At 44.4% G+C, this 18138-nt stretch overlaps 2 protein-coding genes across 10 annotated transcripts in view; both read right to left on the bottom strand.

Moving 5' to 3' along the window:
- Positions 1–2332: 2332 nt before the first annotated feature.
- LOC137126235 (ly6/PLAUR domain-containing protein 1-like) lies at positions 2333–9422 on the bottom strand. 2 transcript variants are annotated; one of them, XM_067502778.1, is made up of 3 exons: positions 9180–9422; positions 7002–7130; positions 2333–4143 (listed from the first exon to the last, which is right to left on the bottom strand). In XM_067502778.1, exons 1-3 carry the CDS (start codon positions 9226–9228, stop codon positions 3896–3898), a joined length of 426 nt encoding a protein of 141 aa, XP_067358879.1. In that variant the 5' UTR covers positions 9229–9422; the 3' UTR covers positions 2333–3895. The 2 variants fall into 2 exon arrangements, with proteins under 2 accessions (XP_067358879.1, XP_067358878.1); XM_067502777.1 differs by having other exon boundaries at positions 9144–9421.
- A 728-nt stretch (positions 9423–10150) lies between these two features.
- The window catches only part of LOC137125361 (nck-associated protein 5-like), a 116434-nt gene continuing 108446 nt past the window's right edge, over positions 10151–18138 (bottom strand). For all 8 annotated transcript variants that reach the window (XM_067500711.1, XM_067500713.1, XM_067500712.1 and 5 more), the window contains 3 exons: positions 17921–18050; positions 17636–17811; positions 10151–12154 (listed from right to left, as the gene is read on the bottom strand). In XM_067500711.1, the coding sequence (XP_067356812.1) occupies positions 11870–12154; positions 17636–17811; positions 17921–18050 (591 nt within the window). In that variant the 3' untranslated portion in view covers positions 10151–11869. The remainder of the gene's footprint in view (positions 12155–17635; positions 17812–17920; positions 18051–18138) is intronic.

The raw sequence follows: 18138 nt of genomic DNA, 5'->3' as shown, positions 1-18138 counted from the left end.
GCTTCGCGACGCCCCCGAGCGGTCGGAGACTGTTACTGCACACGTGTCATACATACAGGCTAATTTGGTTTTGTCTTTTGCAAGAAATATGCACCATATTGAAAATAAAGGCAATATATTCTTTAACATAATAATAAAGGTTACACATGTTAGTGCATATTTTTTCCTAATAAGAAGTCCATGCAGGTTGCACACATACATAACAGAAAATATCATCATTTATTTACAGTAGATATCAATTTCTCTCATTTCTATTCTATGCATTGTGTTTTATAAAATACAACTGCAGTCATTTTGGAAACGTTCCAGTGGGAAAATTAATTTTACAAGTACATCTGTGATTGCATGGACAAAAATAGAAGCAGCTCGATGATATCAGTGATTTAGGGGGCATCAAACACTGGACCAAACGCTCCACCACCCCCTCACGCCTGCGTGGTGGGCCACTGATAACAACGACGTATGAGCAGGAAGGAGCTTTAGGGGCCTGATTGTGGCTCCAGAGCAACTTATATCACCAGAGTCAATCCCAAAGTCCTTTTGTCCTCAGGCAGACTCATCACTCACACAAGAGTCTCTTCAGCGTGCCGTCTCCTAGGAAAAGCCCTTGGCGCCGCTGCTCCTGCAGAAACTCGTCCTGGACTCGTGATGGAAGTTCTCCATCAGGAACTATAGGCGAAACAATTTGTCACATCATTGTCAGCGCTGGCCCACGATCAATGAGGGGCTTTCCTTGTACATCACCGAGACAAATGACCCCAAAAGCCCCGTGTTTTGTCCTCTGGTCTGCGCAGAAAATGGTTTATCCGCTGTACCTTTATGTCACCGGAGCTCTAACGTGGTTTTGTATTTTAACTCCCCTGCGATTATATAATCAGCTGCCAGCTTCTGAAAGTGCCTCGCATTTGTGTGTGTGTGTGTGTGTCTGTGTGTGTGTGTCACTCTTCTGAATACTAGAGGGCACCAGTGCTCTCATTTATGGGACACACCATGATCCAGTTGTCCACTTACTGTAAAACTACAAAACAAAGTGATTTCTTTCTTGCAGTATACGACCCCTGCCACCGCTTCATTGTAACAGGGGGGTTTTTGCTTTATTTTTGCAGAGTTGCAATGCATGTCACACTAGTCTGTTAATGAATTAATTAATTTCCTGCTTTGCACGGATCTATTTTTACTGTATTTACTGCATCAACTTTCACTACTAAGCCATCGGATCCAGTTATGATTGAAGTGCAACATGTAGGCATTTTCATACCTGATACCTGCCCTTTCTTAGTCCTGCGATCTGTACCTGAAAGGATCCTCGCCCACTTCATAATCCCCCCCCCTCTCGTTTCCCAAACACTTAGCCTGCACAGTAAACAGAGTAGATGAGCTGAGGTCCCCCATCAACTGAAGTATTTCCACTACCACCGCCCCGATAGGAGTGTGCGTGTGTGTGTGTGTGTGTGCGTGTGCGCGCGAGGCAGAGGTGGGCCTTATTATTTTTAATAATCTCCTGTTTTTGCTGCTTCTTAACCCCGGGAGAGCCGCAGTCGGCACTTCCCCTCTGCGATCGTCAGTCCTGGCTTCTTCCACCTCCATCTCTGTGTTCAGGCTTAATGATGCTCTGTTGCACAGGCGGCGCCCTTCACACTGCAGGATACTGCGGCTGCTAATAGGCCCAAAGTTTAACCTGCAGCCGAGCTTTAACACGGTGATTACTTTTTTTTTTTTAATGATTCTAATCGTTTGCATGCTTTCTGTAATCTGTGCAAAATTCGCTGCGAAAGCCACTGTGGCCTGTGGGATTCACCTTGTGCCACGTGAAAACGGCTACTCGGAAACGCTGTAATGGCACCGACTGCTCTGTCAATCATGGGTTGTCAGTCATGGCCACAACTGGACCGTCTGGATTGTGTCTCCCAGAAACAACACCGCCTCATCACAGAAGAGTGTTTTAAGTTGAGTTCATGCATCAGACTAGAGGTTAAAGGTGGAGATTGCTGCAATAACAATTCATGCAATAACAATAACGTGTGCAGGCTTTGCAGGTCCCGCAGCTCATTCTTATTTCTGATCACGTAAAAAATTAATGTCGACAAGTTGAAAACGAGACTTTCTGTCACCATGTGCACGCTGTAAATCCAGAATATGGTGGAAAATAAGAAAGCAAATCAATTTATATTGAGATTACTAATAAAACACAGTTATTAGGTTGAAATGGGACAGTTTCCTTGTTCTGTTTTGTATTATAAATCATTATGAAATGAGAAATGAGTTTTGGGTCAAATCATTTAAAAAAAAGTTTGTAACTCTCAGATTCCCATTGTTGGACAGTGGAAACATGTCGTCTCTGCAACATTTATTTACATAACACGTCAGCACGTTACAGTGTCACAGTCAGAAAACGGCAATGAACATTGATGGGATCTGTCTGAAAAGTAATACTCTGTAATATTTACCAATGTACAACAGTCTTTTTACTATGAAAACTATATAATAACAATAATTATTGAAGGAAGAAGAAGTGGTTGCTATGATCCTGAAGCAAATCTCGGATGCAAATGTACTTGTGCTTGTGGCCTGTTACACTGACACTATCTAACACGCATTTAGAGGGGGGGGTCCCCCTCATGAGTTAGCAATAACACAAAATGCTCCCTGCAGCAACAATGGCCCCAAAAAAGAAAGAAAGAAATACTGGACAGCAAATGATAAGTGGGTACATTTTAAACCGTGCATCCAAAATAAGCCCACAGTATATTGAAATATATGACTATATATAAAGCGTATAAATATACTTTTCTACAAGAACATCTACAGTGTCTGCACAGCGTCGGAGTGCGTCCTCCACGTGGTCCGAGCAGAAGGCTCCGCGTGCTCCCACCTGCCAGGTGTGCGACGTGCTGTCGCTCGGATCAACAGTTTTTCATCCAGGGACCGCAGGGCTCCAGACTGAAGCTGGGGCAAAAAAAAATCAAATAAAATAAAAAAAACTTAAAGGAAAAGAAACCAGGACATTCACCACGGTACATTCAAACGGCTGCACGTCAGAGACGAAGTGCTGTGACGTCACTCGTCGCTGACTTTACCGGCGAATTCATTTGGGCCTTTGATGTCTGACGTCACTCGTTTTGTTTTTAGTAACTTTTTCAATTTTGGTCATTTTCTGTCTGCTTATAATTATGATTGTAATAGTAATTATTCTAGTTATTACGTAACCTTGTGTCTGCGTTTTGGCCATTTTGTGTCTGTCTCTAGTCATTTCCGTTCAGTTTCCATTTTTCCATTTCAATTTTTGTTTTTTTCTTCTCTCCATCTGTAGTAAATTCTTACAGCTTTCGATCACTTTTGGTCATGTTGTGTGTGATTCAGATCATGGTTATTATAATAAACATGCTCTATTTTCCTATCATGTATCCATCCAACCTATTTAAAACATCTGGACATCTTCTGAATAAGTCACTATAATAAACAAATGTATTTCACATTTTACTGAGGACAAACTTTTAGTTGGTTGAATACTACAATACCTAAAAGGAGTAAATACTTCAATAGACTCTACAGCAGTGGTTTAGAAATAATCTCTTCATTTGACCGTCTGAGCCTTAAAGCCCCCAGTTTCTAAATCTAAATGTTCCAAATCTCCCTCTGCCTTTAACTTCTCAATGCTCACAATATTTTAGCGACTCATTTCCACTAAATGTGCTGCAACAGATGTTCGTATGCAGCTGGTTCTTCTGACAGTTGATCTGGTCTATGAGATTGTTGTTATTCTTGGTTACAAGTTTTAAAGTAGTTCTGGCCTGAAACCCCCAAAAAAACACGAGCAACAAAGTCAGATTTGAATTGTTTCTCTGGTTTCTACTAAAGGAAACAACAAGCACACTGGAGGTGTGTTGGGAGGGATCTACGTCAGCGGGAGGAGCAGCCGTGGAGGCAGGAGGAAGGTCAGGAGGGCGACGAGAGGCCGACTCGACCTCGCGTGCGACCCCGCCGCCGAGGGCACGGGCCGCTTCCTCTTGGGCCCGTTGCAAAGCGGCGTGTTGCAGCAGGAGATGCAGACCGAGTTCAGCCTGCCCGTGCAGAACTGCTGGTAGCCGGAGGAGGCGATGAGGCAGGCGCCAGACGAGGCACAGGACTTCCTGTAATGGATCCCTGCCAAAATAAAAGAAGGGAGGTTTGGGTTTTGGGACTGAAAGGTGTCCAGACAGCACAAAAACATAACCAGTGATGTGAAGAAGTAACACACATTCTAGGAGCCTTTGGAACTATTGACTTCCTGTCTGCTCTTCTGACCCGCTGTTTGTTTGCCATGATCGTATGAGGGAAATAAAAACGTGTATTCTGTAACTTTGTTACACTCCAGAGCCGGCGACTCAAGTGGAACATATTGCTGTTATTTGTATCTATTGTGTGTTCTGGCAGGCATTTTATCATTTATGTGGCATTTTTATTGCGTTGTTTATCTCGTCTGCAAATGAAATTTCCCCTTTACCGGACAGGAAAAACTTCTGATGAAATCAAATCCAGATAAATTCAGTCTTGGCAGGCAGGACGGTCCATTATCTGGGGTTTTATTGATGAAGCCGGAGAAGAAACACAACTGAGCGTCTTTTCCTCCGCGGTGGTCTCTTGTGTCGAAAGCACGACTGAACGCCTCCGTCCACGTTCACTGTCTCCAGCAAGGACGTCACGCACTGCTACGGTGTCAGGAACTGCACCTGCAAACTCGGAAATTCCACACGTGCGTCTAAAACAGCCTTCGCAACGCAACCATATTCACCTCGACCTCAAGCTGCTGCTTTGCTTCACAGTTTGAATGTAAATGGGCATTTGTTGGACACTTATGCTCATTGTCTCATTATAATGAGATGCAGGGGCGGGGCCAGACCCCAGGAGGGTTTTTATCTCCTCCCGGCTGTTTTTTTATAATTATAAACAAGTATTTGTTTATAATTTTTTGGAGTTACAAATACCAGAATACATAAATCATGTAAGTTACATGTTTGGCATTTCTTACATTGAAAACGTTTTAAACACACTGATATTGTTCGTTAGTTTATTATTTCTTAAAAGGTTTTGGAATTTGAGTTTAAAACCTCTTAAATCATTTAGCTTGTGTAGAAGCCAGTCAGTCATGATTTCACCTGTGTATGCAAAAGCTAAATTCTCATTTCCAACTGGAAACAGTTGACTTGATGCTAAATTACAACTTTTGTAGGAAGATTTGATCTGCTATTAGTTATTGAAATTATTTTGCAAAACAAAATATTGAGGATTAATCCTTTTATTTTGAAAAGTCAAAAAGAGCAAAGCTAGTTTTTACATTTTAATCTTTTAAATGTTCTTCCCTCAAGTAAAAAGAAAATGTCATTAAAACATTATTTAAAATAATAAACATTTTATTGGAGGAAATAATTTGCACCCCCTTAAAAGAATTAAGCTGAATGTTCAAATAAATATTGCATTGATGAGAAAAAAGTTTGTTTTACTCTTTGACATTATAAAATAAAGGGATGTAAGCGTTTGCAACCAAATGTGAGTGTACAGACAAACCACTGCACACGTGATTTACACAGATATAAAATAGATAAAGACAAAGATGTGATTGAGTTCCAGTAACACGAGGAGAAAACTGTAAATTAACTGTTAATTGATTCAAACACAGCCCCGAGCTCACATATTATTATCAGTATTTTGTTTTAACAGGAAGTAGAGATCAGGCTTTTAAGCGGATCCACATTAACTAGCTGGGGTCAAAGGTCAAATTTCCATTGCACCTGACGTAGGGCAGTAAACACTGTTTTATACGTGAGTTTTCTTTCTTGTGGCTTATAATAAAGAGACACCACCACCCAGCAGCAGGAACCATTTGATTTTGTGCACAGCAGTGGAGATCTAATCTAAAGTTGTGTCCGTAGGACAAAAAGTCCGTCCTCTCTGACAAACGAGCTGAATAAAGTGTTGCAGAGAGACGAGGTCTGATCACGTCTCTGTCTTTCTCAGAACCTGAGCAGAGGACAAAAATAACAGGGAACAATGTACGTCACAGTGAAAATCACACGAGATGGTTTGGACGTCCTCGGCCTCTTGCGCTGTCTCAGGAAGTCCAGCTAATGAGGATTAAAAGGGTTTTGGCGGCAGGAAGCGCTTTCCGTCTTATTTAAAGAAAGAACGTCCCTGCTGGCTTCGTGTTTTTATACCAGCTTCATAGCTTGTGCTCGCAAACGGCATCACGGTGAAAGGCCTGACATTTTGACCTACTGCCGTCCAGACGACCTTATTTACGACGCCTCTCAGCTCGCTCGCAGTTGAGGCATCAGTGTCTACGTTAATTGCCTACGTTCTGGTCAGGACGACAGTAGGTCGAGCGTCCTCTGAGCTGTTGTCTGCGCTTTCCAGACGGTCACCTTTCTCCCACAGATAAATACCAACCGAACCGTTCTACTTGGACACTTTGGCCTGTGCATCGCCAGCCTCAGCTATCAATCATCAGCGAGTCCATCTTGAAAACTAGCAAAGACAAAAAAAAAAATGAAACCTGCTTAAGAAGGCTGTGCTGCCACTGTTGCATAATCCTCTAAATGAGTTTTTTATAATAAGAAAAAACCCAAATTTAGATCCACATCAGCATCATAATAGCCTCCCCAGGACATGACTGACAACAATGGGACGTGTGCGTCATATTTCCTCTGTGTTCATTCAAGCGAGTGCAGCATTTCATGAGCACCAGTGAAGTGTTTTCCCACAATCCATTAAGTACTTGTTTTTCTTTATGACCACCCACCACCATTAACATAACTCCTTTTCAATCAGATAAAAACCTTTTTTTTTCCATAAGTGGTGGACTTTAAAGGAAAAGATGCACAGGTAGGCCTATAACTCCAACTTGCATCTTCTGCATGTCCAGTAATCACTAGGGTTTGAAGCTGTGTTTCACAAACAGTAGCAGCGTTTGATGTGATTACAGCACATGGAAAACAAAGTTGCACATCAGCGCACGTCGGCCTTACCGTCGGGTTTGACCAGCACCTCCTTCTGGCACATGTCCTGCACGTTGACCGTGCAGTTGACGATGTACTCCGGCGTAGAGCAGTCATTGTGCTCCTCGCACTGGTAGCACTGGATCTGAAGGGCGTCTCCTGTCCCGTGGAGGACGACATGGAAGCGACATGAGCACATGAAACGGACAGAGATCAGTTAATCTTTTCGTGGCATTTTGGTTCGTCGTGCATGTGATGACATTTCACAGCATGCGTGTTTGCCTGTGTGAAGTTCAGGTACAATGAGGCATCGTAGGAAGCGCTCGTGTTTGCGGTGCTGCTGAGAATAAGCTGAGGAGATTGATACCTTACTTGTGCCCATAATGGTACATGAAGGGAATCCGTCCGCAAGCTCGCTTAGCCTAGCTTAGCCTAGCTTAGCATAAGGCCTGAGTTTGTCCAAGGGCAACCACATGCAACCTCTGCATTTCTAAAATTCACTCACGTTTTTGACACCCAGTGTCAATTATTTCCCCTGTGTTGTCCACTACTACCAGCCTAATTTCCTAATGACTCGATTCCTTCAATTCGTCTCATCTTTGTTGTGTTGCACCTGTTTTTAGTGCTTGTCTGAGTGTCAGGAAAGTGGATTAACGATGAAACGCTCTTTACTTTCCCCTTCAATACAAACAGGCAGGGAGAATGACGTGACGTCTCTCTAAAGAATCGTGTCTTTCTGCTACCACACCTTCTCTTAAAAGGTAACATGCAGTGGTTCAATCGGATGCTTTTAATTGTGCCCGCAAGACCCAAAAACCTCATGAACCCGAGTGGCCAAAAGGAGAAGAAGCTCGCTGAAATCAAGCTGTAGGAGAATAAATTGCAAGCGCTTACAGTCAGTCTTATTGTGTCAGTGTTAAAACTGACCTCTAGTGCTATTTAAAGGGCTGTAAATGCCACAGATAATGTGCCCACAGTGTAATGCATCACTTATTTCCAATGGTAGCTGGTCGCTTCAAGGTTAAAATGGTGAACGTGCTCCATTTTATTGAACATCGGACCATATTTCAACAGACACCCGCAGGAAAATGTCAATCTTTACGCTACATTTGCTACCAAACTGTTCTTTTTGTTTTTGCTAAGTGGTGCTGGACGACTCCTTGAACTGATACGCCTGCCTGCTTCAATTAGTATTTCTCCAGGGCGTCTTCATCGTGGCAGCATCACACTGTGTCCCAGTCAAAAACTCAAAACGCAAAGTTCCTGCAAACACGCCTGCCCTTTGTCTTCTAGAAATCCCACAGACAGGCTATCCGTCCCCACTGACTGCTGATATTACTGGTGTAATTATTGGCATGGCACCAATCATTAATCTCAGCTCAGACAGCGCCATCAAACCCGACTGATAAAGGTCCACATCACAACATCACAACCCCAGCTTAATTACTTAAAGCCGAACACATGAGTGAAACCTCCATCCATCATCTGGAAGGAGACTCACAACAACAAACAACAGACTCAGCTTATCAATTTGGGGGGGGGGGGTTAATCTAAATCCAGGTCTCACAACAGAAACAAATCCTTTACACCAATTACAATATTTCTGTTCGGTTTGCAAACAATGTGAGAGACTTTGAAACAGTAAGGTAAAAGAAATCAGACACAGGTGCAGGACGTGCTCCAAGAGGCAGCGTTTAATTCTCACACACGGACACCAGCTACTCCAAGGAGCGCGCAAAGGTCTCATGCGCAAAGGAAGCAAGTCCCTCGTTTAAAGTAAAGGCACGCAGCCATGAAACAGACAGGAACAGCTCGTGGGCATCTGCATAACTGTTTTTAATAGTTTAAGAGTGTTACAGTGCCTTGAAACGGTGTCAGTGTATTCTCCATTCTGTGCCAACTCAGCTCCATCGGCGCGTAAAAACCTCACCAAAAAGCGCAGCACCCTTGCCCACATAGGGATTTGATTTAAAGAAATATGTGGGGGAAAGAAATGATGTTTCTTTCACGTTATTGGGTCAAAATAAAGTTGTAATCATTTTCGAACTGAAATATATTTTTAAAAAACGTCAGTACCACATGATCAAATCTGTTTGTAATATTGTATGTTCCCCTCTGTTGCGCACCAATTCGGAATGAAAGGAAATGTGTGAATTAGTCCAAAATAAGAACCTGTTTTTGTTGCGTCTCCCCCCAAGTTGCACCTACCTGCGTCGAGAAGGACTCCAAATAAAGTCGCAAAAACGAGAAGACGCATTCTCTCCCAAATGACGCTCTGCGGGGAACCATCAGACCAAACCAACTAGTTCAGACGGAGGCACGGAGGACGCAGCGCCGCGGAGAAAGCCCGCACAGGGATGCGCGCATCCTTTCCGCTGAATGAGGTGAGAGCGAAACGCTCCGCGCGAAGTGAGAGAGATCTCCCGCAGCCGAAGTGGAGACAAATCCGGAGCGAAGAAATTATAACGCGCACCACGTGACGGGGGGCTCACAGCCGGTGTTTCCAGCCCTCTGTCAGTTTGTCACGCGCTGATGAGAACCAAATTAGGATAAAATTGTGGTGGAGGCTTCTGGCGCTATAAAAATTCATTTTTTGCCACTTGATTGTTCTTGACGTTCTGCATTAGGTCGTTTTAATTGTTTTTAATGCCCACATCAAACACAATCATGTCATTCACATTATTAATAATTTTGGAGGCACGCACGTTATATGTCCGCTCACTTTGTCATTTTTCCATGTGGTTAAATGGTTTATATGACTCGTGTTTGTCAAGCTGGAATTCATTCCATAATCCAGGCTTTACAGTAGATTTCAATGTGATTCTGCTGCTGTTCGAGTGTGTTATGAACTGAGCCACACACACACACACACACACACACCATCCGACCACGCACAACTGCGTTTATTTCTGAGAGCGTAATTACCCATCAAGGGGCTGATGGTTAGAGATCCCTCTGCAGTGAGCGCACTGTCGCCGGCTCCGAGCCTCGACACTTGCTGACAGAGTGTGAGTGGGCAGCCGTGATTACACGCGATGCCCTCGGGGGCGAAGGGCTTCGGGTTTTCCTCCCAAATCTTCGCTTCGTTCATTCAAAGAATGAATGAGCGCATCGCCTGCTGACGCACGACTTGTTTCCTCACACTCGCACGAATGAAAAACACGCACACAGACTGCAGCTCACTTTGAAATAGGATTTCTCATATTTAATTAGGAAATAGTTACATAAAATATAGCATTAAAGTCTAGTGTAACAGACGAAATTGCACACAGTAATAATAATAATAATAACAATAATATTAATAATTACCAAAGTAACACTGCTGGTAACCATTTCTCTTTACAAAGGAAGCAGGAACATTTAAGAAGCGAGGTGAAGCATGACAATCACACTACAGTACAAAATGTGGGTATAAATACTGGACATCTAGAAAAATACACAGGTCCTCTTTAGACTCTATTCATACAATATTAACAGTTTCATAGAAAAAAAAATTTGAAAACACAGTCGGCTCTGTTGATTAGCACCAGCTGGTCAAATTCCAGAGAGAAATTTGGCATAACTTCACCCCAAAGTTCAAACATGTCTTTAAAATAAAGTGATAACATATTTACATTTATTTTTCTAGCTCTTAATGACCAAAATAAACTTTTTTTCTTTTTTTTCCAAATTTGAAACAAGAACCTTAAAAGAGTTCCACAAGAGAAGACGAGACATTTTCAAACAGCAGACTTAAAACCTTGGTTGAATGATTGGCAAAAGAATTTACACGCGTTTTGCTTGTTTTTCCTCTGATGCACATCTCAATCAGCAATGCCCATTCTGATATCAACGTGGAAGAAATTTTATATACAACTTAACACACAGGTATGAAAGGAAAACTGAGGTTCGGAGAGATTGTTTGGATGATGGAGTTGCAGGGTCTTAACATAAAAGCGAAAGGTTACCGAGCTTTTTCCTGATGGCTGCATTTTCATTCTTACAGTCTCCATTGAGTCCAGTGTGTTCCCTGAGCTACCAACAATGACACTGGGGGCCTTCAGGCCAAGGAAGTCGGTGGTTTTGCTGTACCTGCGTGTCAGCCAGACACTGAAACGTCTCATTAGTTCACGTACCACACTGTTACACAATGAGCTTTGCTCCAGTCGAAAAGGGATTTGTGGAGTTTTTTTTTTTTTTGTATTTTCTGCTTTGTTTGCCGTTGAGCACTCGATGATCGCACACAAACGCAAAGCTGGCAACGTGTTTTTTTTTTCCCCCCCTCGTAAAAATCCTGTAAAAATATCCCAAATGAAAAAACAAAGCTTCAAAAAAGCTGTAGATACAGATTAACTAGATGCATCATTATGGGCTGTGATTCCATATGGGCAGTTTTTTTTTTTTTAGGTTTTTTTGGAAACTTCAATAAGCAACGTAGTTAGCAGCAAAAACATAAAATGACATCATGGGTTTAAGTCTAGTTTCGGGAATGCAACTCGACGCCAGTGTTGCCCCGAGGAGACGCTCTGCTGATCACTGCTTGAATATTTGTTCACTTTACACTCCTCACACACTTTGTACAGTATTTGTTGCAGTGCAATGATAAGAAATTTCCCCCAGAAGGGAGGAAAGCGAATTACAAATTGCAAAGAGATAACATTGCCTATTGCCGTCCGGTCCACCACATCCAAAGTCCTGGTTGGGTGTTTGAGGTGAGGTTCATCCTCGCGTGTCCAGCTCCACTAAGTGCTCCTTGTTGTATGCAGAGAGGACAGGGCTTCTTATGATGGGGCGGGGGTGTGGTCCAGAGAAGTCCAGAGGCCTGTTGTGCCCTTCGACATCCAACCAATCGATGCATTGAATTCCAAGCAGAGGAAAGGTAAAGGCCAAGGTGTAATTCGAGCGTCTCGCCCGTGACCCTACGCGTCGTTGGAGCCGTGACTGGTGCAGGAGGAGAAGCTGTCGTACAGAGAGTCGCTCAAGGAACCCACGGGATCTGCCACGGGCCTGCTAGAGAAGCTGGAGGAGGGGGGCTCGTCCACCTTGCAGCAGTCTTCCACGCTCCCACCGGCGCTGTCGCTTCTGCGTCCGTCCGGATAGAGGCTGCCGCCACTGTGATTCAGCTTGTTCAGGGACTCTAAGGAGAAGTCAAAGGAGCCCGACTGGTTCGGGCTTACGGGCATCTTCTCCAGACCCATCTCCTTCTGCAGAGGGACAGAAGAAACACAGATTAACAGAAAGCACATAACTGATGACACTGATGACTACATGTGCTGCGAGCCATGACAGTCCACAAAGGTATTAAAACTGAGATATGATGCTATCCTGGGTCTCATCACTATGTCCGATTGGGTCACCACATCGGAGCTCATTGGCGTTTCAGGGGAACCCGCTCGTAGGAAACGCAAGAGCTATTAGTCTGTACAACAAAAGTTTACGCTCACGTTCCTTGTCACATGACCTCATGCCAGATCATTACTAATCACAACCCCCGTCCCCACAGAGGGAAACAAAACATCCCATGAACCTAAAAACAGTCACAAGTGGTTAATGATGTGCCAACTATTTGAGTGTTCTTCACAATTCCGAGGTCACATAACACACTTTAACCAGCTGTTTACTGTGGCAATCAGCACCAAACATCCCCCGAGAGGCTACAAACCAAAATCTCTGCTCTTTTTACTTCAGCAAATCTTCCCCAAGAGGGGAGCAGTTCTCGACGTAGGTGTTTTTTTCAGAGGTAAGTACACAGAGGAATAGCTGGAGGGTTCAAGCAACCTCTGGAGACGCTCCTAAACTGGACCGTTTTGCATTTTGCTGTGAGGTGTATCTCCCCCCGGACCTAAACCCAGAGCTACTCCGCACAGGAAGCACGAAAACATAAACATGCCTGCATCTGTAATATAGATCTGAGGTGCTGTAAAAAGCTCCACATGCTGGTAATGGAACCTGCAGGCACTTGTTGACCTTTGCCAAGCTCTGAATGCCAAAGAAGCTCGACTGAAATCATCATGTGCCTGATGACTACATGCAATATTCAGAAGAACGTGCGACGCATTTGGATCCACGTTCTCCTTTACCACGAGAAATATTGTGACAATAAACAATACAACAATAAATCCCATATTTGTTGTGGGGATAATATCGCAGTACATGGAAAACCTATGCATTTTTTACACCACTGTCGATGTGCGTCTTTTTTCCAGTGGGACATTTTACCACTGTCAAAAATAAACTATTCCAACTATTCGTGTAAAAATACCATCATGCACTTCTGGTTCAACAACATTCCACCGAGTTCAGCTGCAGGTTTTACCGATGCACAATGACATTTTTGCACTCAGCTGTTTGTTAGGCTGCACGTTTGGGTGGAGGGAGTGAAAATGACACCGATAGCTGTCCTCTGTCCTGGTCCTAATAGGCCTGGAGCCTTGTTGGTTTCTTCTGCACCCGGCTAGTTAACTGCATTCACCTGCCAACTCAGGTGTGAAATATTCTGTGATTAGGGGGCTGGAGTGAAACCACCAGGAGTCTGTTCCCAGAGGGTCGAGTTTTTGAAATGTTGGTAAAGGTGGGACAGCTTTGTCTTGCAGAATTCTGGTTTCCCAAGGCCTGCCTCACTCGGAAGAGAGGAACGTAGTTCTCAACCATTTGGGACTTTTCGAAGGAGAACACAGAAAGTAGCATTAAAATTAGGCGTAAGTTAGGTACATTTGTGTGCAAGCGTGAAATTATTTACATTCCCTTCAAAACTTCAGTGTTTGGTTTCAAAAGCTAAGCATGAAAAAAAAAACAAACCCCAACTAATGATTCTATATTGTGATGCTGATTCAACCTTACACCCCAAAATCCCACAGAGCCCCATTAATGTGCACTGATCACACTAAGTTAGTAAAGAAGACAGAATCAAAAGAAATATTACATGACGATGTGCCCGAAGGTGGCGTCTGACTCACACACGGTGTGAGATGTCGGGCAGAGGTTGTGCAGGTGCAGAGGTTGAACACAAATTAAGCACAAGTGTCGAATGCAGATTGGACTCGCTTAATTTGAGTTTGACACCCACACAGCGCTGTTGGTAACATCACTATTTTTATAGCCGACAATATAGGCAGCCATAAAAATGGAGGTTATATGGCCTCAGGGAACAGAGCGCGGCATGACGTGAGGAGGATGTGTGATGAGCAGAGCCCAGCGACGGTGAGGAAGAGTCGAGGAAGAATAAAAAGCAACGCCTGTCTCCTCGCTGATTGGATTGGATTTTGGAGGAACGCAATTACCAGCGGATCGAACCTTCCCGGGTGCAGGTGTCTGCACCACCTGCGGCTGCAGGACCGAGGATTCCGCGCGTGAATCTGATGCGTAATAGAAAACGCTGTTAGATTTCACTATTAATAATTCGTAGGCAGATCACAGTGTGTTCTATGGAATGTGTCTTAAGTTTCTTTTGATCACAACCAAGTCAAGAGGAAGGCCGCAAAACACTCGCTGCATCTACATGATGGTGAATTTACGTTCTAGTGAGCGACGGGGAGAAAAAAAGCATGAAAACTAGATGTTTGTTGTTCACGTCGCTGTTGTTACTGTGCTAATAATTTGATGGCGGCGCCGATGTGGGGAAGTGCGGTGGCAGTTTCTCGCTTTCTATTTCAGTATCTCTTCCATCTGACTCCTCCATCACGCTGGCTAGCAATGACAGCAACACAAGGGGCGTATTCCTGCTGTTGATATTTATTTGTGCCCTGTTATACTTTTGGTTATCTGCTAGCCTTATTTTAAATTACATGTCAGCCGAAATGTTTCCTTCCCTTCGCCACGCAATCATCGCTCAGGGTAACAAGCTGTTCCAAACACCGGGACATGCCGTGCCTGCACAATTGTTGCAGGCTAGTTTTGGATACGGGTCACATCCACCCGAGGAATCTCCCTAACTTCTACTGTTATTTTACTGCAGCAACTTCTGTCTTCCTTCGTGACAAAAACAAAGGATGGAAAAAGGAGAAGGGAGTGAGGGTGAGCAAGCAGCAGGAAGGGAATGAAGGAGCCAGAAAAGTTCAGCTTTGGGAAGGGAATTCTAGGAAACAAATGTGGACAGAGCAGATGAAAAGAGTTGTACACGAGAGGCAGGAACCAGGAGAGAGGCAAAACTGGAAAGATGGCACGTTGGAGAAACAGAGGCTCGGAGGAAGCAGGGGATAGAGGGAGAAGGGGGGGCGGGGGCCGCCGTTAGCAGGGCTGTCAGGTACTGTCAGGATGATGAATGGGAGGCCAGCGCGGGCTGTGAGGGCTCTGATGGGAGCCGCGGAGCTTTACATCACTCTCCTGAGTGTTTGTGAAAGGTTATTAAAGGCGCTTAAATCACCGGGCTCTGACACAGACCCGCTACCAGCCACCAAACTTCCCCCAAACTGCCACCGCTGACAACGTCTCCGAATTCCAAAGTTCCCGAGCCACCACAAAAGGAAAGCGGCCGCGCAGGCGTGGACGTGCGCCGAGAGAGGCGAGGGGGTGATGACACGCAGATGAATTGGCGTTTTAGCAGGAGGATAATGTGGGGTAAGCGGGTTCAGCAGCAGTCATCCATCATCACAGCTGGTTCACAGCTTAGGAATAAAGTTACTGCCACAATTAATATCAGGTTTGGTTTTGCAGAAAAGCATAATGCCTCTGACAAATAAAAGTAGAAAATAACTATCTGTGCGCCTTGTAGTTAATTATTAGATTATTTTTAAAAAACCTGGCTCGACTTTCTTTGCTTCGAAAGCTGCAACCTGCTCCGGCCTTTCTAGTCTCGAGCGAAAGACGTCCGCCTCTCAAATGTTCTTAATTGAAATCAGACGCTGCTGGGAGCAGGTTGAAATAAAGACAGATTTGCTCACTTTCAGAACTCGCTAATGGAGAGAAATGGCTTGATTTGGCAGCACTCGAGGGCAATGCACAAAGTGTCTAATTAAAGCATCCAGTACTGTGTTTGCAGCATTTTGGTGGAACAGGCATTTAGATCAACAGGGACCAGGATTTCCCACCTACCTTTAATCATAATACCATGTTTTTTAGAATCTTGTAGTGTTGCAGCTGAATCATCTTTAGCTGTTTATTAAGATAAATGACCTCAAAACTTGAGTACAAATCTCTTTTTACAGGACAGGACGTGATGTCCAGTTGTTTTGGGAATTCTTGAGCTCTCGTTTTTAACGGAGACCCCCTGAGCACAGGACTTCCCCCCACGCCACCCTCCAAAATGAGGCCTAACGCATCCAATGAAATGACAGACAGGTTTGAGGATGAGACAAACCGTTTTGTCTCTGGCACTTCAGCTAATGGAGACGTGTAGTGTCTCGCTCGATGCGTCGCCTCTCTGCCGGGACTCGGATCGGAGTGAAAAAGCCCCCTTTCCGCCAAACTTTGCTTTGTCCAACGGAGACGCCTCCTCTTCCAACAATGGGACACTCGATTGAAATTCTCCGTTTGCTTGGGTGAGGCCAGAGTCCGCTACAGCTCCTCGGAGATCGGAGGCTTCAGGCATGTTCCTCAACGACCCTTCAGCCGTGGTTTTACAAGCTGAACCACCCTGTGGTCAATGTGGACATTGGTACAACCTATGTATTTATACACCCGTGCAATGTTGCTTAGTGTGCCACGGTTCTGGCTGCAGTCCTCTAAAACAAACAGTGTTTAAAAGACATGTATCACCCAGAAATACTGCATCATTATTCTAATTTATGGGTGCAAATGCAGTACAAACGGTGCAGCTCTGATCTCGATGTTAAATGCCCGAATGACACCAGAGGTCAAGAACCCACAACACGGAATACGTTTGGATTGTTCTCCCACCTCTCATGCACAGTTGTTCACGAGTCAGATTTCTTATTCCGAAATATGGATTTTTATGTCAGGGTGGGTGTTGGGGCAGTGTAAGGGAGCAGCGTTTGGCCGGCCCACAAAGGCGGCCCGTGAAGGCTGGAGGCCATTTCATGGTCGCTGATCCTCATTCGTCATCCAGCAGCGTTAAATACTGGTGGGCAAATACCCGCTGACACAAGAGGGCAAGGCGATCGAAACCAATTAGGTGGCTTTGTTCTTTTTTTTGTCTACGAAAAATCTGCAAACAATTTCGCCGTAGAAAAGAAAACCTTTGAGTTTAGTGAATTGGTTCGCGCCTCGGGAAGGACTTTGAAGGTAAAGTTGACCTTCCTGAGCTGCAACTCAACAAGCAGTCTGCTCGCCCAGAGTGCTTAGCATAGCACCCAGGTATGGTGGAAATTCAACTATTCACCTTTGTACCTTTGCTGAAGGGAAAAGAAATCCTGCAAACCGTGTGACAGTGCGTGTCTCTATCCTGGGAAGCGTTTCACTGAGGGCTCAGGCCCATTTTTCTAACTGTACAAAGTTGCATACTCTTGCACCTGGGAGGTTTAATCACTTTAAACCGGCTTCACTGGGCTCCATGAAATGAGGAAGCTGATTTACGATAACGTGATAATCGGTAGGAGCCCGTGTAACATAACAAAAACTTGTTGACTGGCAGTGTAATAAATACTCGGATATCTGTCTTCAAAAACTGAGTAAATTAAGAAATATCACAGCCTTCGCAGCTTCCTCGAGATCACGAAGGCCAGTAAAAGGCTTGACGGGAAGGAGCAGCGTGACGGTAAAGCACGTTTTATGAGGGGCTGTAAACTCACGCTGAGCCTGTCTCCTGCTTTGCCATCGAGGGACGACTCTTTGTGCAGCAAGTTGTACTGGGAAATCCTCCGGCTCTCCTTCCCCAGGTGGGAGAACATATCATGCTGGTAGTAGTCCATAATGGACAATGATTTCTCCACACTGCTTCTCTTCAGGGTCTCCTCATCCTGGTCAACTGTGGATGGAGGAATAAATTATCCCACAGATAGAAATGTGTGGTTCAAATCAGAATAAACTAGAGTCTCAACTGGAAACGTCTTAGAAAAGGGAATTTTCATCCACACCTGAATCACTCTTTTTAGTTCTGTTGATCAGGGTCCTTTGCGGGGAGACCAGAGTGCTTCCTGTCCCCTCGGGTTCAGTCTCGGTGTCGCTGCTGCTGCCTGAATACGTGCAAACTTTCAGGGCTCTTTCCTATTCACAGTTAAAAAGACATTTGATTATAATAATAACACGAAGCATTATTAAAAAGACACAGACAAGGGCCATTGTGTTGGAAGCG

Source organism: Channa argus, chromosome 4, assembly GCF_033026475.1.
Source record: "Channa argus isolate prfri chromosome 4, Channa argus male v1.0, whole genome shotgun sequence".
Taxonomy (NCBI): domain Eukaryota; kingdom Metazoa; phylum Chordata; class Actinopteri; order Anabantiformes; family Channidae; genus Channa; species Channa argus.
Note: the sequence above shows the minus strand (reverse complement) of the source record. Positions and strands in the feature narration are given on the sequence as shown.

What these genes read in the sequence shown, in the direction of transcription:
- LOC137126235 (XM_067502777.1), bottom strand. Translation starts at nt 9,228, where the DNA reads ATGCGTCTTCTCGTTTTTGCGACTTTATTTGGAGTCCTTCTCGACGCA. An exon ending in GGGAGACGCAACAAAAACAG is followed by an intron (nt 7,131 to 9,143) that starts GTTCTTATTTTG and finishes TCCACGGGACAG; the next exon opens with GAGACGCCCTTCAGATCCAG. An exon ending in GGTGCTGGTCAAACCCGACG is followed by an intron (nt 4,144 to 7,001) that starts GTAAGGCCGACG and finishes TTATTTTGGCAG; the next exon opens with GGATCCATTACAGGAAGTCC.